This window comes from Lepidochelys olivacea (genome assembly GCF_965140295.1).
Source record: "Lepidochelys olivacea isolate rLepOli2 genome assembly, chromosome: 2".
Lineage (NCBI taxonomy): Eukaryota > Metazoa > Chordata > Testudines > Cheloniidae > Lepidochelys > Lepidochelys olivacea.
This window is the reverse complement of record NC_140412.1, coordinates 75,960,430-75,973,680: the sequence shown is the minus strand read 5'-3', so window position 1 is coordinate 75,973,680 and position 13,251 is coordinate 75,960,430. Positions and strand designations below refer to the sequence as shown.

Sequence of the window (13,251 nt, the reverse complement as noted above, 5' to 3'; positions counted from 1 at the left end):
CTCCATTTTTTGTGCTTGAATTGTTCACCTTATCTGACTGAGAGGTGCCATTGACAATATGCAACTTTATAGTGAAATTCTGGCCTCATTGAAGTCAAAACTGGCATCTTCTTACTCCCCCCAGCCCAGTCTTGCTCACATTGAAATAAAAGGCAAAACCAGCTAATACAATTGTGGGAGAGTGAGACCTGTCTATTCCAACCAGGTGTTTGCATGACGCGTGCATGCCAGCTGGAAGATTTTTCCCTTAGCAGCATCCGTAGGTCGACCTGGGCACCCCCTGGAGTGGAGCCTTCATGGCACCCAATATAGGGCCCTGCCAACCCTCCACCTCCTCAGTTCCTTCTTGCCAGCTATTCCAACAGAGGGTTAGGAGGGTGCGTATTGGAATGGACATGAACAACACATCTCAAAGAACAACAGTTACGAGAAAGTGAGTAACCGTTTTTTCTTCTTCGAGTGATTGTTCATGTCCATTCCAACAAAGTGACTCACAAGCCAAAGCTCATGAGGTGTGGTTGGAGTCATGCACTGATTGGAGCACACCACGTCCAAAGGCCGCATCATCTCTGGCCTGTTGTGTAATTGCATAGTGCGTCGTGAATGTATGTATCGAGACCACGTAACCGCCTTGCAGATTTCCTGGGTGGGGACCTGCGCCAGGAACACCGCTGAGGAGGCCTGCTCCCTGGAAGAGTGGGTGGTAATCAGCGGGGCGGGCACCCTCGCCAGGACGTAACACTCCCGAATGCAGATGTGATCCACGATGAGAAGAGACAGAGAGACCTTTCATTCTGCCCCCATGGCCATGAAGAGTTGGACGGACTTCCGGAACAACTTAGTCCTCTCTATGTAAAAGGCTAGGGCCCTACGTACATCCAGTGAGTGCAGCCTGCGCTCCCTATCGGAGGAGTGTGGCTTGGGGTAAAACACTGGGAGGAAGATGTCCTGGCCCATGTGAAACTGGGAGACAACTTTAGGGAGAAAGGCCGGGTGAGGTCTGAGTTGGACCTTGTCCTTATGAAAAACTGTGTAAGGGAGCTTGGACATGAGGGCTCTGAGCTCCAATACCCGGCTAGCCAAGGTAATTGCCACAAGGAATGCGACCTTGTATGAGAGAGAGAGAGAGAGAGAGCAGGGAGCACGTCGCCAGTGGTTCAAATGGAGGGCCTGTAAATCTGGAGAGGACTAGATTAAGGTCCCAGGCCGGGACAGGCTGACGCATCTTGGGGAAGAGCCTGTCCAGGCCCTTGAGGAAACAACTGACTAAAGGGTGTGCGAAGACCAAGAAGCCATCAGCGCCCGGATGGAAGGCAGAGATGGCGGCTAAGTGGACCCTTATTGATGACAGGGACAGGTCTTGTTGTTTTAGGTGAAGGAGGTAGTCCAGTATGAATGGTATGGGGGCGAGCAACAGCGGCTGACTGCGTTGCTCTGCCCAGATGGAGAACCTCTTCCCCTTGGCAAGGTACGTTGCCCTGGTGGAGGGATTCCTACTACTGAGGAGGACTTGTCTGATTTGGTCCAAGCAGGACAGCTCCATGGTGTTTAGCCATGGAGCATCTAGGCTGTGAGGTGGAGCAACTCTACGTTCGGGTGTCGGAGTCGGCCATGGTCCTGCGTGATCAGATCCGGGATCAGCAGTGAAGTGAGTGGTGCCGGTACGGACATTTTCAGGAGCGACATGAACCAGTGCTGGCGCGGCCACGCTGGTGCTATCAGTATGACTCGGGCCCCGTCCCTGCGGATCTTGAGGAGCACCTTGTGGACCAGTGGAATTGGTGGAAAAGCATAGAGCAGGCGGCCTCACCACGGGAGGAGGAAGGCATCCATGATGGACCCCGGGCTGTGACTCATGAGGGAGCAAAATAGCTGACATTTCCTGTTGCTGCAAGTGGAAAACAGGTCTATCTGGGGAGAGCCCCAGAGACGGAAGATTGAGCTCACCACATCTGGCCGGAGGGACCACTCGTGACCGTGGAAGGACTGGCTGAGACTGTCCGCCATCGCGTTCTGCACACCTGGGAGGTATGATGCCTGCAGGTGGATCGAGTGCTCTACGCAGAAGTCTCACAGTGTAAGAGCTTCCCGGAACAGGGGAGAGGAGTGTGCACCCCCCTGTTTGTTGATATAGAACATTGCCGAGGTGTTGTCCATGAGGACTGATATGCACCTGCCTGGTATGTGGGTTTTGAAAGCGTGGCATGCCAGGCGCACCACTCTCAGCTCTCTGACACTGATGTGCAGAGCGAGGTCCGCCTGAGACCAGAGGCCTTGAGTCCTGAGGTCCCCTAGATGAGCTCCCCAGCCCAGATCCAAGGTGTCTGTCACCAATGAGAGAGAGGGCTGAGGGCTGGCAAAGGGCACGCCTGCACAAATCACCCACGTGTCGAGCCACCCTAAGAGGGAGTCCAACACCGGGCGGGGCAGGGTTATGATGCTTTCCAGAGTGTCTCAGGCTGGCCGATACAACGACACCAGCCAAGACTGGAGTGGACGCAGTCTGAGTCTGGCGTGCTGTACCACATAAGTGCATGCAGCCATGTGTCCCAGCAGCTTTACGCGGTTCCTTGCTGTGGTCATGGGGAACTGTCTGAGGCCCCGTATGATGTCCCCTAGTGAGCAAAACCTGGTTTCCGGGAGGTACGCCCTGGCTTGAGTTGAGTTTAGGACTGCGCCTATAAACTCTATCCTCTGCACCGGGGACAGAGCAGATTTGGCCTCGTTTAGGAGATCTAATTCAAGGAAGGTCCTTCTTATGAATTCAACCTGACCCTCCACGTGGGCTCTTGAGCATCCCTTGATCAGCCAGTCATCAAGGTAAGGAAAAAACCTGAATCTGGCGCTTGCACAGGAATGCCGCGATGACTGCCATGCATTTTGTGAATACTCAGGGAGCTGTCGACAGTCCGAATGGGAGGATGGCAAACTGATAGTGGCTGCTGCTCACCACAAATCTGAGGTAGCGTCTGTGATGTGGGACTATTGCGATGTGAAAATACGTGTCCTTCAAGACGAGGGCAGCATACCAGTCCCCTGGATCCAGCGAGGGGATAATGGAGGTTAGTGAGACCACGTGGAACTTGAGTTTCCTTACAAACTTGTTGAGCTGCCGCAGGTCCAAGATAGGCCTGAGGCCCCCTTTGGCCTTTGGTATGTCTGTCCCAACACGCTCGTGGACACCACAGACCCCTTAGGCTTCGAGAGGAGTGATCTACCCCTCACCGGCCTCTTCTTCTTTACCGGCACCAGGGATGGAGAGCGGTGCTGTGCTGAGGCCGACTTCTTATGGCCCGAGCCATGACGATGCTGGGGGGCCTTAGGGTCCTTAGTTGGTGCCGTTTCGCGCGCCGTTGGTGCCGGAGCGCTGCGCACCAATGAGGACGTGCTCAGTGCTGGTTCAGTGGGTCCCGGGTCGGCGTGTGGCCTCAATGCGGCCTCCATCAACAGAATTTTTAGTCTCTGTTCCCAGTCTTTAAGGGTTCTGGGGCGGAAACCCTTGCAGATGCAGCACTTCTTCTTCTTGTGGCTCTCACCAAGGCACCACAAGCAGGAAGAATGAGGATCACTCTTGGGCATAAACTTGCCACAGGCCTCGCAGAGCTTAAACCCTGGAGACCCGAGCATACCCCAGGAGGGAAAACGTTGTCGGGGGGAGAGCCCCCCAAAACAATTAACTATAACTATAAGGAACAACTGTTAACTAACTGAGAAAACTATATACACGATATGCTATCAGACACTGCTAAAGCGCTTACTATACAGAGCGAGCAAAGTTCCAGCTAGCCGTTACTAGCAGTAAGAAGGAACTGAGGGGGTGTAGGGTCAGCAGGGTCCTATAATGGGCGCCATGAAGGCACCACTCCAGGGGGTGCCCAGACCAACCCTACAGACGCTGCTAAAGGAAAAATCTTCCAGCTGGCATGGACGCAGCGCGCACACACCTGGTTGGAATGGACATGAACAATCACTCGAAGAAGAACTACTAATTCTAATTACAGAATCTTTATTATTGATGATGATGTGTGAGCTCAGGTTAGTAGTCCCACTGAAGTCAATGGCTCAACACACGTGCTTAAAGATAAGCATGTTCATAAGTGTTTGCAGGGTTTGGAGTTTGAGCTGGAAGTCAATGAGAAATGAACATGGAAAGCCCCCATGACATTTCTGCAGTCAATTTTAAGAGTATAACAACATTTCCAAAGGCTTGTCTGTTAACAACAAGAGAGTTTTAGAGAAAACACAATAAGGCGGCTGAAGCAGTATCCACTGAAGAAGAGTTTTAAATGCTTTATGAAGAATATGAGGCATATTCATTGCTCTTTCCTAAAGACTGGACTTTAACTAGCAAGCAATGGACTACATTTTAATTTTTTGTTTGTTAGTAACCATGAATGATTTAGAAAAGTTCAGCTAATACTAGAATTAGATGTTAATATGTTAATGAACTGGTCTGGATAGAGATTAATATCATTATTATTTTCTTTTCACCTGGCCCCCGAATGAACTCCTCTCTCTTTTGTCTGAATGACTTTGTGGACAATATTGATATTTCTTTAGTAGCTGGGGAGAATGTTTCCTTAGAGCCAGTGTTACTAACTGTTAAATTGGACAGGTAAAGGGCTAGACTGTTCCTAACCCTGGGCAGGTGTCCGAGTCGGGAGAAAGTGCTGGAAGACTCCCCCTTGTACCTTGCCACAGGTGTTAATGACAAACCCAGTCTTTGTATTACAGTAAACAAAACACCCCACCCCAAGCAAAGCTTTCTACAATTTGAACAGGGGGAAGAGCCAGAACCTCCACAAAGAGCATCAGGGCGAGGCAATCTCTTTAATGTGGGAGTTGCTCAGATACTAAGGTGGTGGGTACCCCAACAAAGCCATCAGACAGACTAGCTGGAATGGAAGAGCTGCTGGAGACTAGCACCCACAGCAACAGCAGCCTCCTGATAGGAAGGAGAGATGCAAGGGCAAGACCCTGTCTCCCTCTGCACCTGTAAGGATGGGGCCGTTTCCTATAGCCATATTGTAAGGTCTGAGACCTTCTCCTGCAGTCATATTAGAAGACCAGCAGCCATGAACCAAGAAGCAGAAAGTCACGTCCCCACATTCCATCTCAATTACATTAAAACAAGGTAATATCAGGCTGTTAAGAAGGCGCTCTGTCCTAATAGTACCCACCATCACCAGATAAAGAAACAGAGCTTAAGATGGTTAAAGAAAACCAGAGGCAAAACCCTTTCACCTGTAAAGGGTTAAGAAGCTAAGATAACCTTGCTGGCACCTGACCAAAATGACCAATGAGGAGACAAGATACTTTCAAACTGGAGGAGGTGGGGGGAACAAAGGGTCTTTCTGTCTGTGTGATGATTTTGTCGGGAAAAGAACAGGAATGGAGTATTAGAACTTGTTAGTAAGTAATCTAGCTAGAAATGCGTTAGATTTCCTTTTGTTTAAATGGCTGGTAAATAAGCTGTGCTGAATGCAATGTATATTCCTGTTTTTGTGTCTTTTTGTAAGGTAAGGTTTGCCTAGAGGGATTCTCTATGTTTTGAATCTGATTACCCTGTAAGGTATTTACCATCCTGATTTTACAGAGGTGATTCTTTTACTTTTTCTTCAATTAAAATTCTTCTTTTAAGAACCTGATTGCTTTTTCATTGTTCTTAAGATCCAAGGGTTTGGGTCTGTGTTCACCTATGCAAATTGGTGAGGATTTTTATCAAGCCTTCTGCAGGAAAGGGGGTGTAGGGCTTGGGGGGATATTTGGGGGGAAGACGTCTCCAAGTGGGCTCTTTCCCTGTTCTTTGTTTAACACGCTTGGTGGTGGCAGCATAGGGTTCAAGGACAAGGCAAAGTTTGTACCTTGAGGAAGTTTTTAACCTAAGCTGGTAAGAATAAACTTAGGGGGTCTTTCATGCAGGTCCCCACATCTGTACCCTAGAGTTCAGAGTGGGAAAGGAACCTTGACAGCATTCTGTCTGGCAAGAAATCACTTATCAACAGTTGTGGTTGTGAAATCCCTACTTCTTTATTGTTTTTTCTTTATGGTCCCCAGTTCTCTATTATTTATCTGTATAGTCTCTGATTCTTTGATTGTTACTGTCTGTTACATAACTAATTTTGCTAGGTGTAAATCAGTTAAGGTGGTGGGGTATGATTAGTTAAAGAATTGTTTTACCATATATTAGGATTGGTTAGAAAATTTGTTTAGTAATATTTTAGTAAAATGATTGGTTGAGGTGTAGCTAAGGAAGACTCAAGTTTCACTATATAAACTGTGGTCCAAAAGAAAGTTCTTTGGAACCAACTCCAGGAGACAGCCCCAAGATCAGAGCTGCTAGACCTCAACACCCTGCTAATCACACCGTGCAGAAACTGGCGTCCACAGATGACCTGATCCTGACTAGCCATCAAGAAAAGTTCATCTGCCTTATTGGGAGTGGTGAGCATTGTATGCTGAGTGTGTGCATTCTGTTTTGCTAACTGTTAATAAATAGAGGTTAAGTATATTACTGTGTAAGGCTCTTTCACTGGTAAAAGACCCCGTAAACCTGCAAAAGATTACACCCTGAGCCCCAGGAATTGGGAATGGGTGGCCCTGAGCCCTGGGAATTAGGTAAGGGTAGGTTCCTTTCACCCAGAGCCCTAGGAACTGGGAAAGGATGGGGGTGCCTAAATCAAGTGGGTTACACTTTGAGCCCTAGGAACTGGGTAAAGGTGGGTGCTTTATGTAATAGGGAATTTTGTGCAGGTAACACACCATCTTGTACAGGGGAAATGCATACTGCTCTCTTTCAAAGGTTGTATCAGCATCCACATTCCCCCAGCCCTCAGGCACAATGGGATAGAGTCTAGGGCCACTGCAGGGACCAAGGGGAGGTAGCTCACACCTTGCTAATTTTGGGGCTGCTGAGGGCTGGTTTGGCTCCTAGAGCAGGCTAGGGCAATCCTGGTTGCCCATGCCCCCTATTAACCTGTACAGCTGGAGAATAACAAGGCATAGGGGAATGCTGGCCACACCTCCTCTCCTGCTCCTGGCCCATTCCAGAATACCCTTGGGGCTCCACTGGCTCTGTAAATGATGTGCAATCCTGCTTTACCCTATCCTTTGTGTGAGGGGGGTGCAAGGAGAGGGAGCGGGGAGCTGTTGCCAGCTGTAGCACAGAGGTAAGTTCCCCAGTGCTGCTGGGAGCTCCTGTTGGGCCAGGGTGGTTCTGCACACCAACCTACATTTTATGATACTGCCCTGGGGCCCTTTAAATCCCTGCCTGAGCCCTGCTGCCTGATCCCTGGGGTAGCGGCGGCGGGGCTCTGGCGGGGATTTAAAGGCCCTGGAGCTCCAGCCGCCGCTACCCCCTCCCCGGGCCCTTTAAATCGCGGCCTGAGCCCTGCTGCCCGAGCCCCAGGGTAGTGGCGGCGGGGCTCTAGCAGGGTTTTAAAGGGCCCCAGGCAGTAGCGGCGGCTGGAGCTCCGGGGCCCTTTAAATCCCCACCAGAGCCCCGCTGCCGCTACCCCGGGGCTCGGGCAGCAGGGCTCAGGCAGGGATTTAAAGGGCCCGCGGGCGGGTAGCAGCGGCCGGAGCTCCGGGGCCCTTTAAATCCCTGCCGCAGCTCCACCGCTGCTATCCCAGGACTTTAAATTGCCCTCTCGGAAAGCCAGTCCTGATACGGCACACCGGCTCTTACCGGTACGCTGTACTGGGGTGTACCGGCTTACTTTCACCTCTGGTTCTCACCTCAGATCCTCACCTCCCACAATGATATAAAGATGATGAGTGAAACCTTGGAAACAGAATCTTAGTATAAATCAAAGGATGGATTTTAAAGTGCACCATATTGCATGCAATAGTTTGAAGACCTGTATCAGAAATGCTCCTACTTCATACAGTTACATTTTCACTGCCCTTTTGTTCTTGGTGCCAGAATATAATATCTAGGCACAGAAAGTATGTATCAGTTGCGAGACAAGTTTAAAAATGACCGTGAGAACTTCACTTGCGACACTGCTGCTCATTAACGAACGCTCATTGTGGCAAACGAAATACATTAAAAATTGCAACACCATTCATCGCTACAATGTGGCAAAGATTTCATGCACAGCAAGACTGGGTTTGCATGATCTAAGACGCCATGCTGTCAGCTACAGTGGGAGTGTGGGAGGAAGTGAGTGCTTCCTACTACCATTATATCACTCCTGCTGGCTGACCTGGATGGAAAACTAGTACACTGAAAGGGGCCTGATTCCTGTCATTAGGCCAGAAAGGACAATACTGAAATGCTCAAGCTGTAGCAGAGGAGGAATATACTGTAGTAAATGGCCCTGCTCCAGATTAGTGCTGTGCCCTGTATGATGAGAGTGATTCTCAATGGGAGGAAGGGGAAAAGTGAAAGAAGAACGTCGCTTTAAGCAGCACTGCAAGGATAAAGCCTCCAATCTACTGCTGTTGGTGATCCTGGAATCGGTTTCCCAGCCAGAGATAGCCAACTCCGGGGAGCCTGGCTGTGGGGAAGAGGAGATCAGGCAGCAGTTGTGAGGAGGTCTCATAGGGAACTGCAGAAAACCCCCAATAAAGAAAAGAGTTCTCTGCTATTTTTAGAGTAGTACTGACAATCCAGTTTTTGTGGGGATTTGAACAGTTCATGAATTCCCAACAATAGTCCGTATCTACTTATTATGAAAGAATCTCGCTGGCTTTACAGAATTCAAGAATCAGTCAGGGTCTTTGCCATAATCTAGCTATTATGGTTGTTTTTAAAGGTTTTTCTTTTTAAAAAAAAATCAAATTCAGATTATTTCTTGCAGGCAGGCAGAAGGACACAGCATGCAAGATTGTTTTTTGGCTGGCACAGAACTGGGCTCCTAACTATTTGGCAGCTCACGTGGTAAATGAACACATTTCTATCAAAGCGAGTTTATTACAAATAATTTGCCAGCTCCCATCCAATTCATGAAGCACTTTCCAATATCTGAAAAAGCACTGCATAAATCAAGGAAAAGAACATAAATAATCAAAAAAGCGGTTTAGTCCCAATTCCCTTTGACTAAGCCCAGTTCTTAGCCTGGTTCCCTTTTTATTCTTTCTGATAGACACTCCAATTCAGCAAAGCACTTAGGCACATGCTTAACTCTAAGCACAAACTTAAGTGTTTGCTGAATTAGGGACGGAGGTTCTAGGAAGGATGGATTAATTCCCTATATGCTTCCCAGTTAGGTCCTTAGTCCTAATGATCCAAACCAATCCTGTTGTTGGTTCCATTTTCACTCCCACGCTGTGTTGCATCTTGGCTACTGACCTTGAGAACTGGATGGCATTCACTTCAGGACCTGCTAATAATGTCCCCTCTGAAAGTGGAGGTGGAGGTCACTGCTGAGCACAGAACTAATCCAGGACTGGACATACTGCTTCCAGACCCTTCGCAACCCGCACTGGCCCAGTCACATAAAAGGCAATGTCTAACAATTGATCTAATGTCTCTAGTACAGCACAGAGTGCTTCACCAAAGCCAGGAGACAGTCAGTATCCGGCCGATAACAGCAACTGTGAACAAACCTAGAATATTTGAATTTTTACCTCATCTTGTTGTGAATTTAGTAGCTGCAGTTTCATGTGCTTCATGTAGGCCATAGTAATCGGCATATTGTAATCAATCATACTGGTCACCAAAGTTGGAGGTTTTCCATTATCTGTAACATAAATATATTTATTATGCATGATATATTGGAGGACACCTCTGCCTGATCTGCAGTCAAATGTCAGACAGTTTCTGTCATTTGGCTCCAACTTTGGCATTTTCAATTGCTCTTTGGCTTTACAGATAGAAGTTTCTATGAAAAAAATATATGAATCAAGCACAAGCCTAGGAAAAATTATGAGCCCTTCTATCCTAAATGACTACAGTGCATGCACCCCATCTATCCCCTACTTTTAAATGGATGTATAAACATTTCCATAGAAAAATAAATGATTTCCTCCAGGTAAAATCATCTTTCTGTTGAGGATGAGCATAGCATTTCACTCCATCCCTGAGGTGAACGCAGAAGATTCACTACTTTATAACTTAACTAAATGAGAAGATCTGACTTGTTGAACTGTTCCAGTCTACCAAATTTTTATGAACCTTCACTTAAACTAGGAAAATATAAATGGGTATTAGGAATAAAATTACTTTACATCCCACCATTTGACACTAAAACTACCTTTATGATCCGCTCCATCTGGGCTTAAATGCATTCTTTTCTGGCATTCTGAACAGCTCATTAGAAATCGTGTCACCGCTTCTCTAGGCAGGAAGGCATAGGTCTCTGAAATCTGAAATGAATAACAAAATATAGGTGTTATTATATAAGCTGACTGAACATGATTTAACAGAACTGATCATTATATTTCCGTATAAGGCATATTATTCCATAATGCCAGGAAGCACAATGAAAGCATGTACAACATACTCTGCAGCATTTCCAGAAACAGCTACCTAATCTGGCTCCTTATCATTTAATGGCTAATAATAGTCGATTCTGAAAAATGCACTCATTTTAAAAGGCGCTTTGTTTTCTTATTTATATTTTTTGCAATTTCTTTTCAGCAAAAATATTCATATATAACAGGCACCCAAGTGAGGGGGTTATTTTAAACCCACTGAAAAGCTCCCAGCTATTTTTGTTACAGGGTGTACCACAAAAACTTCCTTAGTTTCTAAGTTTTATTTATTTTAATTTGAACAATATGTCAGCAAATAGGTACCGGACCCAATAGATTAGGAATGTTGACAGTCTCCTTCCTCACTGGTCTATTCTTGTCTTCATTACATCTTTTGTGAACATTTTCACAGCGTCAATGATTAATACTCTGATTTAAATAAAACCTTTCTGCTAATCGCTCTAGAATTTAGCAGTCAATCAACCTCAATGGTTCCTTTGGTGTACCTTGAAGTAATACATTTTGGCCATCCAGTCCAAAATTATCAAATTTTCATATTTTATGTTCATACACAATCATAAAGTCTGACATCTGAGGGTGTGTGCATCTGGTCTCCTGCAGATCAGCAAACACAACTAGTGCCACAATAAATTTCTGGGCCTCAATTTGCCAATTGACTGCTTTGCAAAACAGATTGCTCCTGAAGAGAGAGTCAGATTCAGCAGCAGAAATTAAAAGAGGAGTAGATTGACACCCACTTGTACTCTGCTGCTGGGAAGCCTGCAGCAGGATCCCACTTCGCTACTGAAGGGTGGCAAAGCTGATGCAAGTCGACATAGTGGACCAAGGTGAAAAGATGGAGGGCTAAGTTCAGAGGAGGTATGTGTAAAGTGGTGTAAGTTACATTTCAATAAATGGGTGTAAGTGCAGTTAAATATGTGAAAATAGGTCTAACTAAGCATAAGGGAGCAGGAAGAAGGTGAGCTGGCCTATTTTAACCATCTTATCTCCTTCTTTTGGCAATCTGTCTCCTAGCTACTCAGTGCTGTAAATTACACTCCTTTAAATACTTCAGTGGAGCAGATTCAGAAGTGAAAATGTCACTAAACTGGTGTGAGTTCAAATTGGTGTGATTTATATGCTGATGGGCCCTTAAACTCACCCATCAATTTGGTCTGAAGGGATGAAATAAGCAGCAAACTATTCATTAAAAATTATTAAGAATGTGAATTATACCATTATGTCTATGCTACTAATGTTAAGGCTGTTTGATTGTTTCCGTTATAAACCTTTGTTTCAGGGGTGTTATAACATGAGAAAATTTCTTTCTGAGCTGAAACTTGGCACATATTGTCTTAGCCCCAAAAGAAATTTGTCTGAAAACATTAAACTAAACTACTTTTTAAATTAGAAATTCTGCAAAAAAAATTTCTTTGCATTTCAGATCAATTTTGCCCACTTCTACAAAACAAAACCAGCTGATTTTTTTAAAGCGTGAAAACATGAGTTGGACTGAGTTTTTACAGCATCTAAAAAAGAATAATTTTAAATCAGCTAGAAATTAACATTTAGAAATTAGGAAGTGCACATATGCAGCTCTTTCATAACATTTGAACACATTTGGAGTTTGGCTGTATTGAAATTAATGGAGCTTACCCACAGATTCATTAGTAGCCTAGATTTGATAGGAATGCTCCATGTATTCTAATCAAGCATTTCTGTCAAATTCTGATTCCACTTAAATAGGATTGAAATCCCTCTGTGGGGAACAACTGAGTTAAGCCCCCGATTTGATGGGAGTGCTCCCCTGACTACAAGGGAACATCAACTCCCACAACTGAATTTGTTCACATGGCAGATCCTTCTGTCTCCAACCTCCCACTATATGTATTCAGGGATACCCATCCTTATATAATGTTAACCTTGGCCAACTTCCCCTTTCTTTTACCTAGTGAATTGGCTCAGATTACTTACATTTTATGGGTTAAATATTCAGCTGGTGTAATCAGGTTTGGCTCAATGAGCGTCAAGTCATTGGAGCTATGCCAATTTCCACCAGCTCAGGATCTGGCCCATGTATATGCATTTATTTTTAAATGATAAATTGTGCTTCCCAGTAGTTTGATACAGCACTGCTTGTGTGTGTGCAGCAAATTGCTCTCCTAGGGGTAGCAAATGGGAAAGTGATGCATTTTGCTTCCACCACCAGAAAAATAAAAATTGTGGGGCCAAATCGTGCTTGCCTTTCTCACAGAAGGAGTCCTGTTGAGTTAATTAGTGCTTTTCATGTCAGTGAGGACAGCAAGATTTAGTCAATGATCTTATTTCATAAGAAAACATTCTTTGTGTACTTCCAGTTCTACCAAAAGATGACAGTAATGGCCCAATTCTGCAACCCTTGCTCATGTGGGTATTCCCATGGGTGTCAGTAGCATTGCTCTTTAGAGTAAAGACTATAGTTAAGGGCTGTAAGAGAGAAGGACTTGTAACTTCCTAGCGTGCTCAACATCAGCTTCTCTCACACAAGGATGGAAGGGTAGGGGAAGACTTACACAGATCATTAGAAAATTCCATAAGTACAAGCGTAACTATAGTACTGTGGCAGGTGGGGCTGCCCCACGGCACACCTCTGCAGGGCCAACCATGGTGTTGCAGGTGCCCCTTGTCCCAGTCCACCAGTTGTGGCCATAAGCTAAGTATCAGGCTATACATAGTTCAATAAATATGACAAACTCAGACTTTGGCAATCTCCACCTTTAAACTACCAAACAAATCAAAACTCCAAGGCAAACGCCTGTCTGCAGTGCTTGAGGGCAAGGCCCTGGCCTGGCT

At 45.9% G+C, this 13,251-nt stretch overlaps 1 protein-coding gene across 3 annotated transcripts in view; it reads right to left on the bottom strand.

Moving 5' to 3' along the window:
• NOL4 (nucleolar protein 4) overlaps nucleotides 1-13,251 on the bottom strand; it is a 253,520-nt gene that overhangs the window by 178,972 nt on the left and 61,297 nt on the right. For all 3 annotated transcript variants that reach the window (XM_084620792.1, XM_084620791.1, XM_084620793.1), the window contains exons 3-4: nucleotides 10,200-10,311; nucleotides 9,574-9,686 (exon numbers count right to left, since the gene is read on the bottom strand). In XM_084620792.1, coding sequence (XP_084476918.1) covers nucleotides 9,574-9,686; nucleotides 10,200-10,311 — 225 coding nt within the window. The remainder of the gene's footprint in view (nucleotides 1-9,573; nucleotides 9,687-10,199; nucleotides 10,312-13,251) is intronic.